General features: G+C 40.0%; 1 protein-coding gene across 1 annotated transcript in view; it reads left to right on the forward strand.

Moving 5' to 3' along the window:
• CFTR (cystic fibrosis transmembrane conductance regulator (ATP-binding cassette sub-family C, member 7)) overlaps nucleotides 1–14,183 on the forward strand; it is a 177,326-nt gene extending 163,143 nt beyond the window's left edge. Inside the window, exons 24-26 of the mRNA XM_006882697.1 lie at nucleotides 10,570–10,742; nucleotides 11,337–11,442; nucleotides 13,983–14,183. Of these exons, the coding sequence (XP_006882759.1) occupies nucleotides 10,570–10,742; nucleotides 11,337–11,442; nucleotides 13,983–14,183 (480 nt within the window). The remainder of the gene's footprint in view (nucleotides 1–10,569; nucleotides 10,743–11,336; nucleotides 11,443–13,982) is intronic.
• The last annotated feature ends 10,683 nt before the right edge of the window (nucleotides 14,184–24,866 follow it).

The following is a 24,866-nucleotide window of genomic DNA, read 5'->3' on the forward strand; positions in this document are numbered from 1 at the left end:
AAGAAAATAGATCAAGTTCTGTTTAATCAGACTTTGAGTGTAAATCCAAGGCTCTGGATTGTAAGATACTGGAAAAGTTTTGATACATTCCAATTCAGAGATCCACTCAGAGAACAATTTTATCCCATGTATCTCCTGTGCTTTTTGGTCTTGTGTGGGCTCCAAGCTGTTGATCCCAAATGCCCATTCATCTCCCGTCTCCCAGGATGGACCCGGTCAGATCTGAAATACCAGTGAGTGTTAAACCCTTATCCGTTGAATGCTCAACCTTAACATGCCCCTAATAAAATGCCATTACAGTAACCATTTTGATTATCAAAGTTTCCTTATTACCTAACAAACACAGGAGTTTCCGAGAAAACATTAACTAAATTGCAAGTAGCATATTTTCAAATCTTTGATGTGGCTTCAGAGAATGGACTCTAAGAAACACAATAGGTGGAAGAGAAACATGAGACAGAAAAGATATTAACTAACTTTATCAAATGTACAATTATTACCAAGTCACAATGTACTTATAGAAAAGCAAGAATATAAGAATAGTCTAAAACTTTCAAAGGCGTGATCAAGATTTTAAATGACAATCTAATGTAAGAAGTGTACCTCCTCAGATGTAATGACATCAGCCAAACATAACTGCCATGGGCTTTGAGTAACAGTGAATGTGTTCCCTAACACAAACCAAAATAGCTCACAAATCAGTCAACTCTCTAACAACAAATAGCCTCAACAGTCAGAAAAAGTATTCACATTTACTTGGCCTCAGGAGCTCTAGTGGCTTCTTGGTGAGTAATTGTGCTACCAACACAAAGCTATGTGGTCTGGACCCACTAGCTACTCCATGAGAGAAAGATGGGCAGTCTCCTCCTGTGCAATTTGCTGCCTCTGTAAATCTGCTGGAGGGTCAGCTATGGGTTGGTTCTGACTTGATGGTACACAACAAAAACAACATAGTCTTTTTAAGAAGCTCTAGTGACTTCGTGGGCAAGAAATTGTGCTGTAAATCCAAAGACAGATTGTCCCTGACAGCAGATTTTCCCGATGTACTTTGTCTTTTGATTTCCTAACTGCTGGTACCAAGAAGATTGTCCCTGACAGCAGATTTTCCCGATGTACTTTGTCTTTTGATTTCCTAACTGCTGGTACCAAGAGTGCTAATTGTGGAGCCGAGCAAGCTGTAACTGTTAACAACCTCAGTATCTCCTCCATCCATCATTAGTGCTGCCAATTGGCCCAGTGGTATCTTTATCTTCTTGATGTTGGCACTAGCAGTCAAGAAATCAAAAGACGAGTTGGGAAAATCTGCTGTCTCTCCAGAATGCCAAAGAACAATGATATCATTCTAGAGACTAAGATCCAGGCACCTTATCCAGGCCATGGTCTTCTCAATTGCATCTGAGAGCTAGACAGTGACTAAAAATGACAAAGGAAGGATCAATACCTTAGAAATATGGTGCTGGAGAAGAGTACTGAGCATATCATGGACTGCCAAGAGGAAAAAACGGGCAGGGCTTTCCTGGAGAGGGTGAAACCAAGTAACTCTTTGGAAGCAAGACTTTTGAAACTCTGTCTCACATCCTTTGGGGATGTTATCAGGAGGAAGCCAACCCTTGATGAAGGACATCATGTTTAGATGGGTGAAGGGCCAGTGAGGGATAAAAAGACCCTGGATGAGATGGACTGACACAGTGACTGTGGCAGTGGGGTCAGGTATGTAAGAGTTAGTGAGGCTGGCTCCGGATAGAGTACGTTTCAGAGCTATTGTTCATAGAATTTCTGAGTCATAGTCAGCTCAACAGCACATAGCAACAACAATAAATCAAAGAGAATGCTGAAAGAAACTGAATCTGATGGGAGAAAATTGGGCTCATAGCTCTATCTATCTATCTATCTATCTATCTATCTATCTATCTATCTATCTAGATACACACACACACACACACATATATTACAATAAATGGAGAGAATTGTTGGAACTTTTAGTACTTGTGCATATAATGGGCATAACCCAATGGCTGGTGAATAATAGGTACTAAGTGAAAGTCAGGAGGCTCTAGTATGTCAAGATTTGTGAGACTAACCTAAAGGTGGCCCCTCAGGCGTCCACAAACAGCTTCTCAGTACACAGGTGAACAATTCCTTCTAGTGCACTTTATAGCCTCTGAAAACTTGCTGGAGGGTCAACTGTGAATAGGTTCCGTCTTGACATGAGTGGAAGTTAAGAGAAAAAGATGTTAACGATCATAATCATGTTTTCATCTGATCTTTGTCTGACCATCTCTTAAATGTTGTTCGAAGAATCCTACCTCTTATCTTTATGCGTTTTTCCCATGAAGTGCCAGGCCTCTTCTTGGCACTAATACTGCTGTGCCCTAATTCCTGCATTTGCCTGGCCACAGTGCTCTCTGCCTGTTCACATGCCTGTTAGACAACCCAACATAGATGAGCAAGTGGGTTTCTCATCTACCTCCTTCACATCCTGTCCTGCTCCTGATCTCAGAGAATAGCTTAACCATTCTCTAGTTACCTGAGATCTTGGAATTATTCTTAATTCCTCTTCAACCTCCACATTTTTGTCTCCACAAGACAAATCCTGTCTTTTGACCTCCCATGGATATCTACCATATACACACTTTTTCACATACTCACTTGATACCATCTCTCACATCTACTTTTGACATGGACTTCAAGCTTTTTATTCATTGGTTACTTAAAGTTCATTCTGTTGATTTTTCTCAACAATAAATCTGATTACTTGTTACAATTTTCTATGTATCCTTATTTCCTTCTGGAGTGCATTCAAGGTCCTTAAAGAAACTCACAATTTGTATGATTGGTCTGCTAACCCTTCTAATTTCATCCCCCATCTTCTCATGATTTAGCCATAGAATATTTATTTTGGTTTCTTTAAAGCACCATGTGTAGGGAGCTCTGGTGGCCTAATGGCAAGAAGCTGCATTGCAATCTCAGAGGTACTGGGTTTGAATCCACCAGATGCTCTGCTGTAGAAGGAGGGGATGGGTGGGCAATCTCCTCCTGTACCAGTCAGATCTGATTTGAGGGCACACACACAGAGAGTAGTAGTAATAATAATAATAAATATAAAAAAAACCACAAACAAACAAAGCACCATGTGTTCTCCAAAAGCATTTGCTCATACAGTTCTTTATACCTGGGCAGTCCCCTCCCCCCATCCTGTCATTGGTTCGCCTGCTCCCATTCATCATCCAAGCCTCTCGATTAGGCATGGCTTTTCCTCTGATGCTCCAGGGAAGGAGAGACCCTTCCTAGGTGGTTCGTATACCACCATCCACCCATCCATAGCATTTCTCACACTGGGTAGAGATTTAGGTTTTGTTCATCCTTGTTGGCAGACACCATTTCTGCTCACAGCTGCACTGGCAGTGTAATGGTTAAGTGCTCAGCTCTTAGTCAAAAGCTCATCAGTTTGAATATACCATGGGTTCTATGAGAGAAGCCCTGGCCATTCACTTCCTCTTGTGAAGATTAACCAAACTACAAATCAAACCTGCTGCTGTCAAGTTGATTTTGAGTCACAGCAACGTTTTAGGACAGAGTAGAGCTGCCCCGTAGGATGTCAAAGCTGGGTAGCTTTTAGAACAGCAGAATGTTACATCTTCCCATGGAGCAACTGGTAAGTTAGAACTACTAACACCATAGTTAGCGATCAAGCATTTAACCTTCACTCCACAAGGGTTTCCTCTGGTAACAGCTGTTGTTGTTATTGTTCTTGCTTCTGTTGCTAAGTGTTGCCAAGCTGTTCTCACTTGTAGCAACGCAGTGTACAACAGAACCAACCACTACCTGGCCATGCACCACCCTTGCCCTCATTGTGGTCCTTAAACTCATTGTTGTAGTCACTCTGTCAAACCACGTCTTTGAGAGTCTTCTCCATCTTGCCAGTCCTCTACTTTCAAGCCTTCTTTCCATCTTCATGGACTAGTTCTTCCTCTTAACATATCCGAAGTGAAGATTACAGCTTAGGGAACTATGGGCCATTCTACACTGTCTTATATCATTGATATGATTGGAATCAGCTCAGCAGCACGTAACAAAATCATGTTGGTGTACAGTTGGTATTCAATGAATATTAATTAAATGAATGAATAGATGGTCTTTTCATAGGTGAAGTTTGTTCTTGATTATTACATCATCAAGACAATTCTGTGACTGGTCTATGACAGATACTATATCCATGTCTTATGAGAAGGAAACTGACCTTCAGAAGCTTGGATTGGTTGAGCTCAGTGATGGATTCGGGAACAGGGCAGCTTTCTGAATTCTTGTTTTAAGGGTGGGTAGTTTTTTTGTTTGGTTTTTTTTTTCAAATGTCTCAGGGTGATCTATACTGCAAGCACCATGTTTTATTAGTATGTAGGATAAGGGATTTGGAGTAATTATTTACTTTTCAGATTATATTTCTAAAATCATTTCCTTCCTTCCACATACATCAGTTGGTAGGTTAAGTAGTTCCAGAGAATAAATAAATAGCTGGAAGGTTGGCCTTTGATGCTAAATATTTACCATCGAAAAACTACAGGATAGCAAAAGACGTGTCTAAAGAAGTCACCAGTGTCTATTTTTAGACCCGTTCACTAATAGGCGACTCCATCCCACCACAATTGACTTTTCTCATCCTTGTCATGTTTCCTCAGCACAAGAGCAAACTCTTGCTTCATAGTAACATTCCAAAGTGCAAATAGCTAAAGTCAACATTTGGAGGAAAATACCCGGGACTTTCGAGAATGCTGTCATTATTTAGTTTGATGCACCACAGTATGAGACTGCTCCTGGAAAATTAGCAATTTGAGAAGCATAGTCAGTGAATTAGGTCAGCAGAAGAAAGAGCACAGATTCCTTTGTCCTAAAAGCAGCTCTTTACATCTCATCTGCTTTGCTCTTTTTTTTTTTTTAGTTTCTTTTCTTTTTTTTAGAATGAAAACACTTAGAAGAGTTTAAATTATAGCAGTTAGTTTGGAAAGGACAGAGCTAAAATTAGTATTTGTTTCAACCTATATGGGAAAAAATTGTTTGTAATGATATTGTAAATAAGGTTATAATGGGATAGATTATATTTATATGTAACACTTGCTCAGTGCCATTGAGTTGGAGCTGACGGACTCGTTGACTCATAGGGTTTTCAGAGGATTTATATATAATGTATATCTAGCTATGGGAGATCTCCTCCCATGTGATTGATTAACTGCCTCTGAAAACCCGCTGGAGGGTCAGCTATGGGTCAGTTCTGATTCTACGGTACACAGTACAACAGCAACAATATTTTATTCCATGGAAGAACGTTGAATTATCCCCTCCCATGCTGAGCTTCCAAAGGACTTTCAGAGACCGTAAATCACTTGAGAAGAGATTGCCTGTCTTTCTCTCTTGCAACAGCTAATGAATGAGAACTGCTCACCATTGACTAGGCTGCACCACTCGCTACCAATTAGACTACCAGAGCGTGTTTTCTCTAGATAGATAGATAGATATAGATAGAGATAAAGATAGATATATAGAGATAGAGATAGATAGATAGATAGATAGATAGATAGATAGATAGATAGATATGTTGTTGTCATGTGCTGTTGTGTTAGAATGGACTCAGATCTGACCCTCCAGAAGATTTTTCAGAGACTGTAAATTGCATGGGAAGAGAATGCCTATCTTTCTCAATGGAGCTGCTGGTGGATACCAACTACCTTGAGTTGGCAGCACAACTCTTTACCCAGTAGGCCACCAGAACTACATATATAATTACATATCTTGAAAAAGCCCCCTCACTATTATCAAGTTGTACCAACTCATAGCTGACCCTTCCCACTGGGTTTCTGAATCTGTAAGTAATGGGAAGAGATTGCCCATTTTTCCTGTGGAGCTGATGGTGGATGTAACTACCAGAGAAGGGTGGCCTAGGGGTTAGCAGTGCAATTCCCTACGGGCTACACCACCAGAGTTTCCCTTGTGTATGTGTGTGTGTGTTTATATAGCTGTATGTTACATAGTAGGAGAAAGATGGGCCACCTCCTCCTGTGTCATTTACTGCCTCTGAAAACCCACTGAAGGATCTGTTGAGTCACTTCTTACTCACTGGCATAAAACAACAACAATATATGTTATCTATAGTGTATATTTAATGATATGTTACGTATTTATAATTAAAATAAAGTCTTTTACTGCTAAAAATCACTAAATTAGATGATCTCTGAAGCAATATCCAAGGAACTGCATAGAGCAGTGGGTTAAATGTTGGACCACTAACTGGAAGGGTGGTGGTTCAAACCCACTTGTCACTCCACGGAAGAAAGATGGAGCACTCTGCTAGTCTCAGAAACCCAGTGGGACAGTTCTACTCTATAGGGTTGCTTTCAATCAGAATTGACTTGATGGCAGTGAATTTGATTATGAGTTAGAGGAACCAGTTCTTGGAGAAGAACATCATGCTTGGGAGAGTGGGGGGACAGCGCAGGAGGGGAAGGTCCTCAATGAGGTGGATTGATTCAGTGACTGGGGTAATGGAGGTGGGTGTATCAGAGACAGTGAGGTTGGCACAGGACAAAGCAGGGTTTAGGGCCGTTGTACGTAGGGTTGCTATGGGTTGCAGATGACTCGATGGCATATAACAAAAACAACAGTGATTTCCAGTTAAATCCTATCCCCTCTCACAATGCCCTAAGAGTTCAGAAGAAACAGCACTTTCTCACTATTTTTCTCTCCACCTGGATCATGAGTTTCTTTAGGACAGAGCTCAGTACTCTTATTTGGATCCTCAGATGGGTTATGGTACCTAGAGTTTAATGAGCTCTCAGTAAGAGTCTATTGTACATTTTTTAAATGTTTGCTGACTTCAAAATTTGACGTTTTTCTCCTCAATGTTGACCTTCCTTTAGCAAACATGATTTTTACAATGATTTAGAGTGACAGAGGCAGGAATGTTGTGCAATACCTCTTCAATTGGTCTGCTCCGTTAACTGCTGTACATTGAAAATATTCAATTCTCCAAATACTGACCACCAAATCAAATCAGTGAGCTGATTCTGATTAATGATGACCCAGCGGACAGAGTAGAAGCGGCCTTATAAGATTTCCAGGATGGTGTATCTTTACAGAAGTGGACTGCCACATCTTTTCCCAAGGAGTGACTGGTGGGTTTGAACCATTGACTATTTTGGTTTGCAGCTGAGTTCACCAGCCAATATACTTAAATATATGATTCCTTACTTGTAGTAAAGAAAGAGTTCTATCTGGGTAAAAGCATGCATTTTTATTCAGAACATTATCAAAGAAAAGTACAATCTAAAACACTTTGCTAATGAAAGTATTGTATTGCATTGAGTGGCTTTCATCCTATAGCATTAAGAAAGATGCATATGATAGATATAAATTATCTAGAGGGAGAAACTACACCCCTACTGTATTATTACCAAAATCTCAGCCCTGTTTCAGAGTGCTGTATAACAATACATATTCTTGCTAGCATACTTCACAATGAAATGTTGGAAAGAGGAGAATGTACAAATGCTGATGTGTACTAGGGTAGTGCTTTGGTGACTAGATCTGTGTGGTTGGGCATTCCCAGGCTATAGCAATTTTAATGGGTCCCTTCCTGGTGCAAAGAAGGCCTGGTAGCACAGTGGTTAAAGTGCTTGCCTACCGACGACAACAACAACAACAAAAAAAAGGTGGCAGTTCAAACTCACCAGCTGCTCAACAGGTGAAAAAATGTGACACTTTGCTTTTGTAACTATATATGCACATCCTTGGAAACTCCATGGGCAGTTCTGCTCTGTTACGATACAAGGAACTGCTTTGATGGTAATGAGTTTTGGAGTTGGGGGTGATGCAGCTATTATCCAAAAGATTGGTGCCGTAATCTCCCCTAGAGGTGCTTTGCTTTGATGGTAATGAGTTTTGGAGTTTGGGGTGATGCAGCTATTATCCAAAAGATTGGTGCCCTGAACTCCCCTAGAGGTGCTGCGAAAGACAGAGACCTGATGATCTGCTTCTGAAAGTTCTCTTCGCAGATGAGGCTAGCATGAGTCAGAATTGACTCTGTGGCAGCTACCAACAATTCTCTTATGTTGCTGGGTGCCGCTGATACACTCCAACACACAGGAACCAGAGGTACATCAGAGAGAAGCCTTACCTGATCTTAACATCATCCTTACAATCTCTGCTGTGTTTGAGCCACTGATACAGTCACTCATTGAAAGCCTCTCTTTATTCCTGACCCTCTACTTAGCAAGCATCATGACCTTCTCCAGGGACTGGTATTGCCTGATAGCTTACCCAAAGTCTGTGAGATAAAGTCTCATCACCCTGTTTCAAAGAAGCATTTTGGCTACGCTACTTCTGAGATAAAAACCAAACCCACTGCCTTTGAGTCCAGTTCCAACTCATGGTGACCATTGGCCAGCTTTCCAAGGTTGTAAATCTTAATGGAGGACACTGCTTTGTATTTCTCTGAGGTGTGACTGGTGGGTTTGAATTATTGAACTTTCAGCTACCAGCCCAACAGATACATTTATCAAGTGCTTTCCATGGGCTTGAGCTTGGTGGGGATGGTGAAGGATAGGGTGACATTTCTATCTATTGGCCATAAGGTCCTTTGTGAATTGTAGTTGACTCGAGGACACCTACGTACTTGCCATGTGCCACACTCTGTGCTTACCCCTTTATATAAATTATCCATTCAGTCCTCTTAACAACTTTACGAGATCAATAGTTACTATTTCCCCATTTTTCACTGATGAAGTAATGAGGATTAAAGTAGCACAGTGTATATTCAATTGTTATAATTACTTGTATGTTTCTTTGTGAACTTTGGGTCTTAAAGAAGTCATGCACTATTTGTTGTTTCCATAATGCCTATTATTGTTCTTGGCATACAATAGGCAGTCACTAAAAATTCTAGAATGAATGAAGTACAGAAAAGTGATAGAATTACCCATGAGTGCTGTCAAGAGTGTAGATTTTTTTTTTCACACTGCTAATTCAACTTTATTGAGTATAAATGTAAAGGCAACAATTTTAACAACATTGTCATTTCAAGTTATGCATATTTTAAGTTAAGAAACTACATTTAGAAAAGATACAGATATAAAACTATTCCAAAGGCTTGGGAAGAAATGGTTATGAAACATCATTGTAAGGTACAGGATTTGTCAAACAGAGTAGTTCCAAATTTACACAGTTCTTGCTTAGGTAATCAGCATTTCATCTTCATTCATCAGAAACCTTAAGTAGAGCAGCTTTCTTCTTATACTTATCCCCAATCTCTCGAATATTTCCTAAGAGATCTTCAGACATGAATTCTTCATACTCATTCCCAGCTTTAGCAATCAGCTCCTCAAGATGTTTCTCTACAGAGCCCACGTGCATAGCAACCATTTCTAAAAGACGTTGTAGATTATTTCCCACCTTTCGCCTTTCTTCACTTGTGTTTTGTACAACTAGCTGGTATTCTCACTGAATAGTATCTAATTCATCCATAGCTTCACTGAGGCCCTCATTAACACCACGCTCAAGCAGATTCTTATGTTTCTCCAAGGACTCAAGAGTGTAGATTTTTGCTCCTTCAAGCCCAAATAGTAGGAGTTGGGCCTGATAGGGAAATTTAAGCTTTCATATCCCCAGTGTTTCTTTTCATATTTCATAATAATTGCATGCTTTTAAGACCTCCAACCAGGGGAAAGATGGAAACTACTAGGATAATAGAGTTTAGTGGGCAGATGGAGGCGTTGGAAAGAATGGGAAGGATTCATTGCAGACTGAGGCAACAAGGTAATAATAGGCAGAAATCAAGAATTAATTATATTAAATATAGTGTACCATCCCTTGATATGATGGTACATTATATTTCATATAGTTAATTATTAATCTATGCCTGTTATTACCTTGGTGGGAGTAGATGTGTCGGAGACAGTGAGGTTGGCACAGGATAGAGCAAGGCTTATGGCTCTTGTACATAAGGTAGCTATGAGTTGCAAGCAACTCAATGACACTTAACAACAACAACAATGAAATATAATGTGGTGTCCACTTCCTAAACCACATGCCTTTGGAAACTCTATGAACTCTGAGAAATGATAGGTATAGAAAGGCTTCAGGTCTTTTGTTCATAGGGTCACTATGAGTAATGCTCGACTCGACAGCAATCAACAACAACAAAATATAATGTAGATGAATGATTATGTGAATTACAATGTAAATGAAAGATCATATAATACGCAGTGTACATGCATGAAACACAATGTAAACTAATTATTATATGTAAATCAATTGGGGAAAAAAAGTAACCAAAAAATGAAGAATAGAAATATTGGGGTGAAAAAGACCCCCCAACCAGAAGCATTGACTGCAGCGACTGCAGCAATGGGTTCAAGTGTGTCTGAGCTTCTGAGTCTGGCACAGATTGAGACAGGCTCAGATCTGTTGTTCATAGTGTTGCCATGAGTTGTACTCAACCCAGTGACACTTAACAACAGCAACAAGGCCACGGTATCTAAACTGCTGTCCTAAGAAACATGCTTTCCTTCTTTCTTTGTGCAGGTTGGACTCAAATCTGTAATAGAGCAGTTTCCTGGGAACCTTGATTTTGTCCTTGTGGATGGGGGCTACGTCCTAAGCCATGGCCACAAACAGTTGATGTGCTTGGCCAGATCTGTACTCAGTAAGGCCAAGATCGTGCTGCTTGATGAACCCAGTGCTCATTTGGATCCCATGTGAGTTTCAGAATCCTGCTATTGGAAAACACAGAACATTCCAGCCCCTATTCATATTGGACTTCTCACTGGACTATGAGAGCTGAAGGTGGAGGGGCCCCCTCTAGGCATGAAATGATTGTCCAGTGGAGAAGTCATTGTATAATGTAACCAAGAGTGCTTATTTCACAGAGTAAAAGTCCTGTGCTCTCTTCTGAGTTTAGAATACAAAATCTCTTTTCTTACTTATCAACACATGATGAAATGTTCAGTTATGTAGGTACCATCAGGCCTTATGATCTTCCTTTGTATTTTATTTGTGACATATGAAATATTTGCAGCATAAAATAAAGAATTTCTAGAGCTTTCACATGCTGAAAAAATTGCGCTCAACTGTGAAATTGTCTTAAAAATCTTTGTTCTGGGTATTTATGGAACATTAGAATCTGATCCATGGTTGGAAAGCTAAAGGTGGGTAACTGTCAACATGAGGCTGAAAGTATTTAAAGAACGAAATTGATAAGCAGGCAGGTGCATGGTCAGCGATAAAGGCAGATTAGTGGTGTAACTGGAGAATCGGTAATGGGATATTGTGGGATTTTCTTTCTTTTCCAGAACATACCAAGTCATTCGGAGAACCCTCAAACAAGCATTCGCTGACTGCACGGTAATCCTGTGTGAACACAGGATAGAAGCAATGCTGGAGTGTCAGCGGTTTTTGGTGAGTGTCTTTTCCTGAAGATCTGAATTCCCCTTTAAGTGTGAGTAACACTCTCATAGGTGCCTGCCTTTGAACACTATGGCAATGTACAAATTCTTCCTTCAATCTTGTGTCATTTGGCCTTTCACCTTCATGTGGAATGTAGTAGTTATGTGCCATCGAGTTGCCTGTGACTCATAGCGACAGTACAGTAGCTCTGAACTCTGCCCTGTCCGTAGCCCGTCTCACTGACTCCAACACACTTATTATCCCTGTTGCCCTAGTTACTTTATCAACCTATCTCATCGGGTGTCCTCCTCTTCCATGATGTCCCTCCATAGCTACCCAATTTTCTGGCTTTGATCTGAACATGAGTTTAGATTGGAAGTCAGTAACTAAAAACAAAACAAAACAAAAATGGCAATGTGTAACTATCCTGTATTAATATATACAGATCTCTGGTGGGTGGTCTGGTGGATGAGGAGTTGTGCTACCCAAAGGCAGTGGTTCGAATCCATCCGTGGCCCCATGAAAGAAAGAAAACCCACGGAAGGATCAGCTAAGAGTCATTTCTGACGTGATGGCAGTAATTTTTGAGACATAAATAAATTGGGGTATCTAAATTCTTGAGTACATTATTTTGGCACTAAGTTGTATAAAAGACTCTACCATTTAAAACAAATACCTTGTCCTTTCAAGAACTAAGTATCTCTTGAACAGGGTCCAAGAAAGGCCTGGATTTCCCCCAAGATCTTACTTATGGATTTAATACATAGCTGAAAGGCTTATTTTGTTTTTTCTGTTCATCATTTGGAGCTCAAGTTAGTGCCCCACCCAACCACCTTTACGGTGAGCTTTCAAGACTGTCACGGATTCCTTCAAGGGCTGTTTACACATTCCTCTGGTTTAGTCATCGACAATCTCTGAGGATGGTGCCGTGTTGTGTCATATCTGTTCAGTTTTCTGAGCCTCCCGGAGGTAGATGTGTCCTTACTGAGAGAGTGTGGTGACTATCCTCATTACTAAGCTTCAGGTGAATTAGGGGGCTGGGTCTGAACCCCTTGCCCTGCTGCAAACATGTCCAGAGGGCTGGATCAAGGGATCAAGCCCTTCTCACCTCGGCTTGTGGGTTTGCAAAGAGAGTATATTCAGTGTATCACACCTGGGCTTGTTAGGCTTCAGAGCAATTGTTATAGAGGCTGATTTTTAGGTAACCTAGAGAGAATTTAATATGAATCATTCTTGGGTTCAAAGCACATAGAATTCCTCTAAGGCCCTCTGAGAAAAGGCTCTTTCCAATATTATGTTGCTTTTGCTGGGTGACATCAGGTCAATTCCAACTCATCTTTACCTCATGTGACAGAGTAGATCTGCCCTGGAGGGTTTTCAGCACAATCTTTACGGAAGCAGATCTTCACAGTTTTCCTCTCTTGGAGCCACTGAGTGGGTTTGAACCTCCAGCCTTTTGGTTTGCATCTAGATGTCAACCTCTGTGCCACTAGGGCTCCTTGTCCAGGACTAGACTAATTATAAAAAGAAAGCAGATTTCCAACTGATAAGAAAAAAATGACAGCTAACTTCTCAGCCAGTTGCCTCCTAGAGAACTCTGACACACAGCAATGTCGTGGCTGTCAGAATAGAACTGCACTCCAGGGGCTTTTAGGGGCTGGTTTTGTTGGACATAGATAGCCAGGATCTTCTTTTGAGTTGCCTCAAGGGTGAACTTGAATCTTCAACCTTTCCATAAACTGCTGAGCAAAATATTTGTACCACTCAAGGTTACACAAATGGTCTCAAATGAAATTCATTGTCAGTGAGTTGGAACTCACTCATAGCTGACCCTCCGTTAGGTTTTCAATGCTGTAAACTGCACAGGAGAAGAGAGCCTACCTTTCTCCTCAAGAGTACCTGCTAGCCTTTGAGTTGGCAGAGTAACTCCTTACTGGCTGGGGCCCCAGAGCTCCCTTCACAGAAGATAGAATCTCCTTAAAGCATGAGTATGCAGAGTTAAAGGAAAGACAGCTGACTATTTAAAATGTGAGTTTTGGGGAGCTCTGGTGGCCTAGTGGCAAGAAGCTGCACTGCAATCCCAGAGGTGCATGGTTCGAATCCACCAGATGCTCTGCCGGGAAAGGAGGGACAATCTCCTCCTGTACCAGTCAGATCTGATTTGACGGTACACACACACAAAATAATAATAAAAATTTTAAAAAAATTTAAAAAAATGTGAGTTCCTGGGTGATGTCTAGGTAACTCTGGTGGTCTAGACTGTAGAACATTGAGCTGTTAACCCAAAGGCCACATTTCTGGGGGTTGGAATCCATAAGCTCCTCGCTGGGAGAAACATGGGAAATCTGCAGTTGTGATTTATAGCCTTCAAAATTCAGTGGGTTGGTACTTGTTGAAACAAACTCAAGTGCAGTTGATGTGGTTTCATTACGGTTTTGGCTCTGTGTTCCCTTGAGGTCCCACTACTGTCTGTCCTGCCCTGGTCTGACCTACCTCTGTCTGTCTGACACACCTCTGTCTGTCTGACACCTTACTGACGGCCCTTTCCCTAGGTCATAGAGGAGAACAGAGTGCGGCAGTACGAATCCATCCAGAAGCTGCTGAGTGAGAAGAGCCTTTTCCGGCAAGCCATCAGCTCCTCGGACCGCCTGAAGCTCTTCCCTCACCGGAACTCAAGCAAACACAAGTCCAGACCCCAAATCACCGCTCTGAAGGAGGAGACAGAGGAAGAGGTGCAAGAAACCCGGCTTTAGAGGACGGTACGCACGTTTACCGTGGGCGAGTCGCATGTGGAGTTAGAGGAGAAAACCATTGCCTTTGCCTCATGAAACAAGAATGCATAAGGCTTTGTTTTGTTTTATGAAAAAGGAAAAGTGTTGGTAGGAAGAACTAATGACGTCCACATGGGCCTGGATAAATGGCTTCCTGGTCAAATTGTGTGGTGGGAACCTTGAGTCCTTGAAGATTTACGACTTACCCTGCTCAAGCTGGATCTTCCAGAAAACTCTTCCCTTAGGTACAATTGGAAGGAGGCTATCAATATTGGCCAGCTCAGCTATGTAGTGGAACTTGTTCATTTGTATTATTGGTGACCAGCTGAAATCATGACTAAGAAATGCAATGTAATGATGATAGCTGGAAACTTTAGTGGTTTATTTGTGGTTTTCATGCCTTTTTCCTTCCTCCTTTCCCTCCAAGGTATTTATAGTTAATAACTTTCCGTACGAGCTCTCTAGAAGCATAGCTATAGTGTCTCTTAAGGATCCTAACTGTTCGAATTCTGAGCAAGTATTGGAACACTGTGAGTGAGAGATCACCCAATATGCCTTACTCAATATTGAGGGATTAGTGGGCAAAGAGAACTCTCTGACCCTACAGTTTTCAGTTAATACCTCCAGGCTCTACTAGCAATCCAAATAATACAGTTAGCAGGACACACCTCTGATCTGGGAAAGGGCCTGTTACAGTCACATGCAGGGAACAGAGGAAAGCTCCCTGGATGTGGAAACCTCCAGAAAGTTAAGTGTGCAAGACCTCTGAACTGAAAGGCTGTTGGGAAAGTAGTGTAGTTTTGTGCTGGAAAGCGTTCCCACAGAAGGTTCTGGTAGAGAGTACTCGAGTATAAGGGCTGTGGGGTATTCGAGGTGGACATACACAGGCTGTGAGGATCTGGGTTCAAAGGGTGATGTCCATTTCCAGGCTACCTATATACGCTTAATCCTGTCTACACAAAATGGGGCGGGGGAGGGGGGCACGCTGACAAATTGATTAGTTTTATACACATGCACCAGTTTTATAATTTTGTGATGCAAATGAGATTTTTCTCTAGGAAATGTTATTTATTTTAATAATGTTTCAAACTTCTACATAGCAATGCTGTATTTTAAGGATGATTATGAATTATATTTGTACAAAAGAATTTTTTATATTTGAAATGACCTTTTTATGGCACTAGCTCTTTTTTAATGCTATTATCATCTGAGGTTAAAACTGGAGTATGAGTGGGTACTGTTGGGTGACACTGGCCCAGTTTCCTTTCTGCTACAGAGAGCCACTTAGGAATGATGCCGATGTCATGCACATCTGTAACCACAGACTTCTTCTGAGAGGTATTTGTGAAGAAGACATTAGTGAAAACTCTGCTGCTCTGAAAGGCACAATGCCATCTCAGTTCCCAACCAACCCTTTAAAACATTCATTTCTATTTATTACTGTAAGGAAAATATCTACTATCAATAAAATCCATATATTTGTGTGAAAATGAGCTTCTTATCAGATGTATTCTTTAGTCATACTCTTTCAGTCTTACCCCCAGACTCCAAAGCTTGTGGAGTGCAAAACATGCCACAAAACACGTCATGATTTCCCTGTGCCCGAGTTACCTAATCTTGTTTTACAGAGATACCCCAAATGGATGAGTAGTGACCCTCCAATGAGTTTCTGAGGTTGTAAGTCATAATGGTAGGAGACTATCCATTTTTCTCCCTGAGAGTAATAAGTAATTGGTGGATTAGAACAGTTGAAGACTATTGGCTTTCGGGTTAGCAGCACAATTCGATATGGGTAACATAACCACCCAGCCCTCAACTGTAAATAGAATTCTCACAGTTTACATGTATAGTCCTTGTCTCCAGTGCCTTAAAAGCAATCCCATTCTGGTAATCCATTTCCAAGTGTTTTGAACTACTATTAAACTAAAAAATACATGTGTCTTGTTTCTCCAAAATGACTGTTTGGGATTGAATTTTGTCCCCCTCACCCCTAAAAAATATATGTTCACTGTGTTTTTTTTTAAAGCAGAAGTTATTCTTTTTATATTTAAGTGTCTAGAAGTCCAATGTCAGGGTGCCCGCCCCAGGGAAAGGTCTTCTCAGTCTGTATTCGTTGTGGAGGAAGTTCTTTGTTTCTGTTAGATCTGCAGGCATAGACTTTCTTGAAGATCTCTGTAAGTACCCACCTGCCTCAGTCTGAAGGAGGCTCATCACTGAGGAGCCCCCCTGACTAGGACACACTCCACTCCTAGCAGTTCTTTCCTGGTTGTACTGAGGTCCCGCCTCCCCTCAGCTCCCTCTCCTCCCCTTTCATATTGCAGGCGTACTATAAAGCCTCAAAAGTGTCTTAATTTATGTGATATCTTTTCCTCTTCCCAAAAGACAAGTGTGTAATGATATAATGTTCAAGTTATAAAACAGTCTCCCGTGATCTGATAAATTGAGGTGTAAAAGGATTAAAGGTGGAATGTAATGCTCCTTAAGACACTTTTGAGGCTTTTTTGCTTTGGAGGATATTTATTCTGCAGGTTTCCATTTATACATTGACAAGCCTATTCACTAGGAGTAGGGAGCTTTGGTGGCCTAGTGGCAAGAAGGTGCAGGACAATCAAAAAGGCACATTCTATGAGGCCTCCAGCTGCTCTGTGGGAGGATAGACAATCTCCTCGTTTGTGATTAATTGGCTCTAAAAACCCTCAGGAAGGTCATCCATGGGTCAGTTCTGACTCTATGATACAACATCATTAGAAGTGATGAGGTTTCGCCTCACATGCATTGGGCATGTTGCTAGGAGGGGCTATTCCTTGGAGAAGATCAAGATGCCAAGGGTATGATGGGAAAAGTAGAGGGTCAGTGAAGAAGAGGAAGACCCTCAACCAGGTGGATTGACACGGTGAGTGCTGCAACGGCCTCTTGTGTGTCAGGAAGTGTAAGGATGGCACAGGATAGAACAGGGTTCATATCTTGTTCAGAGGGTTGCTGTGAATCATACTTGACTTGAGGCCACCTAACAACAACAGTTCATTAAGGAGCAGCAGTTTGATAGCTTGTGATGAATGAAGACATTTCATCAAGGAAAACGTTCTTTTTACATAGGAGTGCAAGGCTTTTTTTGGGGGGGTGAATCTTTGGTTTTGATTGATAAAGTTTTCTTGACTTCCTTCTCTTTCTTACAGCAGCTTCTTTATAAAGGCCCAGGTCCAGCACATGGTTGTAGTTGTGGGTTTTAGGTGCCATAGAGTCTAGTACAACTACCTTTAGGTTACTTCTTGTTTTGTGCTGTCAAGTCAGTTCTGATGCATAGCAAACCCCCTCTAATACAGCAGAAATGTCCCATAATATTGTCCAGCCATTTATACTTTAAAAGAACAGATTGCCTCTTCTCCTCAGTAGAGCAGCTACTGGGTTCAAACTGCCAACTTTTGGTTAACAGAATGCTTGACTGTCGTATCATTTGGCCAAGCTCAAACCATCTGTGCTGCCCAAGGACCTATGTTAAGTAGACAGATCCCTCTTGAACAGCAGACTCTCCAACTCTGTGGTTTTCAGAGGTTACCCCATGAAGCCAGGCTCCGAGAACACTCCATTCCAGCTTATTTTTAATCCAAAGAAGCACTTCAAGAATCGAGAAAGAGTCAAGTAGAAACCAATTGGGACAAATAACAACAACAAAAAACATTCTCTAATTTTAAAAGCCTATTTGAAACGAAGGAAGCAATGAAGTAACCAAGATTAATCTTACTTATCTAAGCTGTACTGCTTGTCCTAATATTTGTCTTTTCTCTCTCTTTCTTCTCTTTTACTCACTATTAAAAAAAAACACTCCACCAAACCCAACCAACTATTATGAATTCCATAAACTTGCTTTTTTTCCCCCCTTAGTTAGATACCTTTTTAAAAAAAATTATTTTATATTGGTTTGCATAGAGAATTTGTATACACTGTTTCATTCATATATGTTGTGTTTCACACATTCCTTTCTTCCTATTGTGTTTCATACAATCATTCCCATACTTTGTGTTTTACAAAATTAATCACCTTGATTAAAACTCACCATTACCCCATGTTTTCAGATCCTCACTGGTTCTTTTCTAATTCCTTCACCCCCTCCTTCTGCCCACCAATCTCTGCCACCTCAAAATTTCCCCCAACTCCCCACTTTGACTCACCCTCCTCCCACCCCGCCTTGAACCTTTTACACAATTTATTTGTAATCTTTGTATTTTTTTACTGTGATGGTCCTTTGCATTATTTGTCCTGTGCATTATGAGATTGAGTTAGTTCAGTCAGCATATATTCTTCAGCCTCTCCCATATTATATACTAATTTTTTACATAATTATGTGAATATACCACAATTTTGCAATTCATTAATTTGGGCTATTTCCCTTTTCTTACTATTGTGAATAATACTACTATGAACACCAGTGTACAAAAATCTCTGCTTGTGTCCTAGTTCTATTTTCCTTGGGGCATGCTCTTAGCAGTGGCATAGCTGAGTCATATGGAATTTTTACATTCAGCTTTCTGAGGAAATGCCAAACGGTCTTCCAGAGTTATAGCATTTTACAGTCCCACCAACAGTGTATGAGAGTTTCAATTTTTCCATATCATTTCCAATGTTTATTGCTTGCTGTCCTGTTAAACTTTGCCACTGCAGTGAGATTGTACCTCATTGTGGTTTTGATTTGCATCTCTCTTACTGCCAGTGATTTTGAGCATCTCTTCATATGTCTGTTGGCCATATGAATGTCTTCCTCTGGGAAAAGTCTTTCCGTGTCTTTTGTCTATTTTGTAAATTGGATTACCAGTCTTTTTCTTGTGGTGGCATGCTAATATTCTGTAAACTTGTGTTATAAGACACTTGTTTGAAATGACGTTACTAAATGTTTTTATCCCAGTCAGTAAGGTTGGGGTTTTTTTCACCCTATTGGAAAAAGTTTTTTTTATGTACACAGGGACTTAATCTTTAGAAGGCATCATTCATCAATATTGTTCCCTCCTGGTGGTGCATTTCTGGTTGTATTTACCAGCCTCTTTATACCATAGCCTAAGCCTTTTAAATTTGCTCCCATTTTGTCTCTTATGATCTTTATAGTTTTAGCCTTTACCCCTAGGTCTCTAATCCACCACAACCTGATTTTTATGATGTAAGATGTGGATCCTGCTTCAGCCTTTTGCAAGTAGAAGTCCAATTTTGCCAGCATCATTTGTTGAAGAGGTTGTCATTTCACCACTTTATAGGTTTTATTTCCTTGCCAAATACCAGTTGAGTATATGGAGATGAGTTAATTTTTGGCTTCTCAATTCTGTTCATTGTTCTATGCATCTGTCACTGTACTAGTACCATGTTATTTGAGTAATTATATCTGTGTAGTAGGTTTTGAGATCAGGGAGTGCTATACCTCCCAATTCATTCTTGTTTTTCAGAAGTGTTTTGTTTATTCAGAGTCTCTTTCTTTTTCAAATAAACTTGCCATTTGCCTTTTCTATCTGAAAAAAAATAAATTTGATGTCTGTATTGGGATTGCCCTAAACATTTAGATTGCTTTTAGTAGGATTTTCATTTTCACTGTATTGATTCTTCTTATTCATGAACAGGGAACATTTATGTAGGTCTTTTATTGTTTCTTGCATTAGTGTTTTATAGTTTTCTTTATAAAGGTCTTTTGTGTCTATAGTTAGGTTTAGTCCCAAGTATCTCAATTTATGGTTGGCTATCAGGTGGCATCCACTCCATAAATAACTTGTCTCTGTAAATTCTCTGAACTTTGATAAACGTCAGTAGTTGTAGAGGGGCTTCAGGCCTTCTGTTTATAGGGTCGATATGAGTTATGCTCAATTTAAAGGCAATCAACAACAACATTATAAATGGTATTCCTTCATAATTTATTTTTCTGTGTCTCCTTTGTTACTGTAGTGGAATCCCACTGATTTTTGTGTACTGCTCTTGTATCCTGCCACTCTATTAAATTGTTCTACTAGGTCTAGCAGGTTTTTTGTTGCGTCTTTGGAGTTTTCTCTGTGCATTATCATATCACCTGCATACAGTGACAGTTTTACAATCTTTTTGCCAATTTGGATGGCTGCTATTTCCTTCTCTTGTCATATTTCCCTAACAATACTTCCAATACAGTATTTAAGAGGAATAGAGAAAGGGAGCATCCTTGCCTGGTCCCTGTTTGCAAGGGGAATACCTTTAGTCTTTTTCCACTGAGAATGACGTTAGCTCTTGATTTTGTATAAATCACTTTACTATATTGAGAAAATTCCCTTCTATTCCTATTTTGCTTAGTAACTTTAATTAGGAAGGGGTGTTGGTGTTTGCTGTAGGCCATTTCTGCTTCAATTGACAAGATCTTATGGTTTTTTAATTTGGTTTGTTAATATGATGAGTTACATTGATTGCTTTTCTTACGTTGAGCCATCCTTGCATACTTGTTATGAATCCCACTTGGCCATGATGAATTATTTTTTTGATGTGCTGTTGTAGTCTATACCTCTGCTGTCAGGCCTGGGTTCTTGGACAGTGGTTACAACCATTATGGCCCTGCCTAGAAGTGGTTCAAACAAGGCTACAGCCCCCCATGCCACCAGCCTGATATTGAGGTTCCCACTGAGAGCTGCAAGAGGCCCTGCCATGACCAGCTGCCCCGCCAGTCCCCTGTTGGCCCTGCACTCACCTGCTTGCCCACAGCTATACCAAGGAGCAGTGTATCACACAAGAAAGCCCTTCCTTATATTTTATGGTGATTTTCATCTGAAGTCTATTTTATCAGAGATTAGGATTGCCACTCCTGCTTTTTTGTCGGTGCCATTTACTTAGAATATTTTTCCCAACTTTTGATTTTTAGTCTATCTTTGTCCCAGTTTCTTAGCTGTCTCTCTTTTAGGTAACATATTGATGGTAGTTTTGTTTGTTTGTTTATTTTTCTTTAATCCATCCTGCCAGTCTTTTTCTCTTATTTGGTTCATTTAGTCTATTCACATTAAGAGTGATTGTGGACATGTCTGGTTTTATTGCTGTCATTTTGCTGTGTTTCTTTTTCTGTTATTTCTGGTTACCGTGATCTAGCCTCTTTCCTTTGGTGTCTCTGTGTGAAGGACTTCTCTTCGAATTTCTTGTACAGTTTGTCTTGTTTTCACAAATTCCTTTAGTTCCTGTTTTTCTGAAAATGACCGAATTTCTATTTCATATGTGATGGACAGCTTTGCTACTTACAAGATCCTCAGCTAGAAGTTGTTTTCTTTCATCCTTCTGTATATGTCATCTCATTATCTTCTTGCTTTCATGGTTTCTGCTGAGAAAATAGAACTTAGACTAACTGGTTCTCCTTTATAGGTAACTTTTTGTTATTCTTGCCCTGCTTTTAGGATTCTATCTTTATGTTTGATTTTGGAGAATTTCACTGTGATATGTCTTGATGTTTTTCTTTTGGAGTCTAAGTCTGTTTGAGGTTTGTTTAGCTTCTTGAATGTGGATTTCCTCATTCTTCATAATGCCTAGGAAGTTTTTATCTATTACCGCTTCCACAATTTCCTCTGTGTTTTCCCAGCCCTATATCATATTCTAATCATACATATGTTGTTCCTTTTGATGTCATCGTACATGATTCTAATATTTTCATTCATCTTCATTCTGTTTTCTTTCCTAATATGTTCCCATTGAGATTATTGTCTTTCAGCTCACTGACTCTGTTTCATCTCATTTGTTCTGCTCTTTTGTCCCTTCAAATGTTGGAAACATCTTACCTTTTGGTCTTGTTCTAGATTGTGGTTTCATGCATTTCTACTCTTTCCAGTTCTGTGTTGGCTATGCTCTCTGCCTTGTGATGATTTTTTTAAGCTCTTTGTCTATAGTTTCAATTCTTTCTTTCAACATTTACAATTTCTTCTGGAGTTGTATTTCCTCTGGCTCCCTGTGTCTGGAGTGTTTGCTTTATTTGTGGCTTCCATTCTTTCTCCCACTATTTGGACCTTCTTCTGTAGCTGTTCATACAACTGGATCAATATACTTCTTCTGCCACTCTGTCTCTGATATATCCATTGAGTTTGCAGTATGCTGTGTTTTTTAAGAGAAGGCTTATTTTGGGTTGTTGTTTTGGTTTTTTTTTTTTTTCTCTCAGTGTTTATAGCTGCCTGCTGCTTTCTTGCCATTATGTGAAAGATTTTTTTGGTATGTTTCGGGTTGTTTCTATTGTGTCTGTGTAGGTTGTTGACAGTTCTTTATCTTTATAACATTTACTAGTTGGAGACTTAAAGTGTTCTCTTTATGGGAGAGGGCAACTTGCTATGCCAGGAGTTCTTTCTGAGAGTGTGCAGTGGGAAAGCTCACCTTTCCTAATGGCCTTCAACTTTTCTTTGTAGTGAAGGGCAGCCTTGCAGGAACCTTACCTGAGTGCTGCATGCCTCTTTTAAAGTTTAGAATTTGGTGGTGCTAATAAACACAGCAGCTAGAGACCACCTTTCTGTATCCAATGTAGGGCTGAAGGGTGACAGGGCCTTATCTCTATCCAGGCACCCTCTCAGTTCTCTCCTGCCCTATCAATTCTCATGTGTGTGTAGCCTGTTGGAGATGTTTCCAGACTGTGCCTACCACTTCTAAAATTTGGAATTGTGCTTGGGAGTGCTTATGAACACAGCAGTCAGAAGCCTGCTTCACCTTGAAGGGAGCTGCACTTTCCAATTTAGTGTTGAGGGGGGCTTACTTCTTTATTTTGTTTGTTTTTATACTTTATTCATCTTAGTCTACACCCTTTCTCACTTGAAATATACTTTCTTCTTTTCTTTCTCCACTATTCTGCCTTTCCTTGTTATGAGACAGGAGGGGGGGGGGAACTCAGTCCTCCCAAAGAAACCATCCCCCACACTTAAAACAACTACATATCCTTCCTGTAACTGTGGACATTCCAAGGTTGGGAAATTGTCACCTATTAGAGTAAAAAGCTAATAAACTCCCCTAAGTAAACATTTTCGTAGTTTGCTAAAGAAAGAACTTTCAATGCTATGTAGAAGACTATTTAGAATGACATTTGAAAAGCTCAATATAAAAACCTGTTTGACCTGTTACAACAGGTCAATCACAATTCACAAATCACTCTTTAAAAATATAGTTTAAAAACTTACAAATGCAAGACAAATACATGAGATCATGAGAACTCTGAATCAATAGGTTGAGAGTTATAGGCTGCTCCAGTATGCTGACCCAGAGACCTCAGAAGGTATTGGTCATCTGAGAAGGAACTGTGGAACTGATAACTGTTTGTGCACGTACTTTCTCAGGGGAGGGAAAATTCTTGGCAGGAGTCTGGGATGTGTCTTTAATTTCTTAGAGCGGAAATACTCAACTTGCTTTCTAATAACTCAGTTTCTCTAGTCATAAAATGGTATAGTGCTTTGTAAATGTGGTAAAAAGTGTTTGCCTACTTGAGTATGTTAAGCCTTATCTTCAATTCTTGCAGTAAAGTAAGTCAATTTAGCCATATTCAGAAATCACCACATGGATCAAATGTTATGTCACAATTAGGAATACATCTTTCATTCATCCAAAAGCTAACCTTTTGCAAAAGGTACAGATTAACCTTCAAGAACTGGCTTGGTTTGTGAGAAGACTTGCTTCATTGTTAGGAGAGCCAGTTTCCCAGAAGAAAACATACGTCAAAGACCCAAAGGAGCACAGAGCCTCGCACACAGACTCCAGTAAGTCTCTAGATATTTTCTCCTTAAGCCATTTTGATTATTAGAAATTAAAACTGATTAGTTTGGGGGTATAAACCACTATGTTATTTTTTCCATTAACTTTTGGCATTGAGAATAGAGTGACCTATTAGCAATGGCTGATATGCTGATGAACAAAACTGTTGCAGACTGAGGGTCCCAAAGAATGGAATAATTTTATAATTATTAATAAAGAGACAAACAGCCAGGAATGTGATAGATCAGAGAGCATAAAACAGGGGGCCAGCAGTTCTTGACTGAAGACCCCAAGACAAGCTTCTCTGTGTCTTTATTGAAAATTATCAGGAAGTAAATCACAAAGAGAATTCAATGCAAATGAAGCCAAGCTCTTTCTATTGAAAACCTTCTGCTTGACTCAGGAAAGAGGGGTTCACAAATGCAAGAATTTGGTTTACCCTTAACTATTAACCTTGATGCCTCAGGGTGAACTCTAGCTCAGGAAGTAACCCTCCCTCTGTAGGGGGCCCCTTGCTGTCTCCTGTCTTGCAGGGAACAAACACAAGAGAAATCCTAATTTATATATCTGTAATTCCTTCAATTCCTGAACAAGGCTTTTCATATAGTATTTGGTGTAAAGTTTGGCTTCCCATACAAAACAAAAACTGGTTTGTAATTTTATATTAAAATGATTTACATTTTAATTGACAAGTGTTAGTGTAAATGCTTTAAGAAAATACATAATAATTCTACTTTACAATTAACTCTTATAAAGTTAAAAGGTCATTTAAAAAAAAAAATAGTGTCTTGGTTCGAATCCACCAGATGCTCTGCTAGAGAAAGAGGGGCAATCTCCTCCTGTACCAGTCAGATCCGATTTGATGCTACACATACACAAAAATAATAAAATTTTTTAAAAATCTGTCTTATTCTTAGGAAGTACCAATATATTGCATCACATAAAACTCAAAACTTTAGGTTTGTTCGACAG

This window comes from Elephantulus edwardii, unplaced genomic scaffold (assembly GCF_000299155.1).
Source record: "Elephantulus edwardii isolate Elephantulus edwardi_28Jun2011 unplaced genomic scaffold, EleEdw1.0 scaffold00022, whole genome shotgun sequence".
In the NCBI taxonomy this organism is placed as follows: Eukaryota; Metazoa; Chordata; class Mammalia; order Macroscelidea; family Macroscelididae; genus Elephantulus; species Elephantulus edwardii.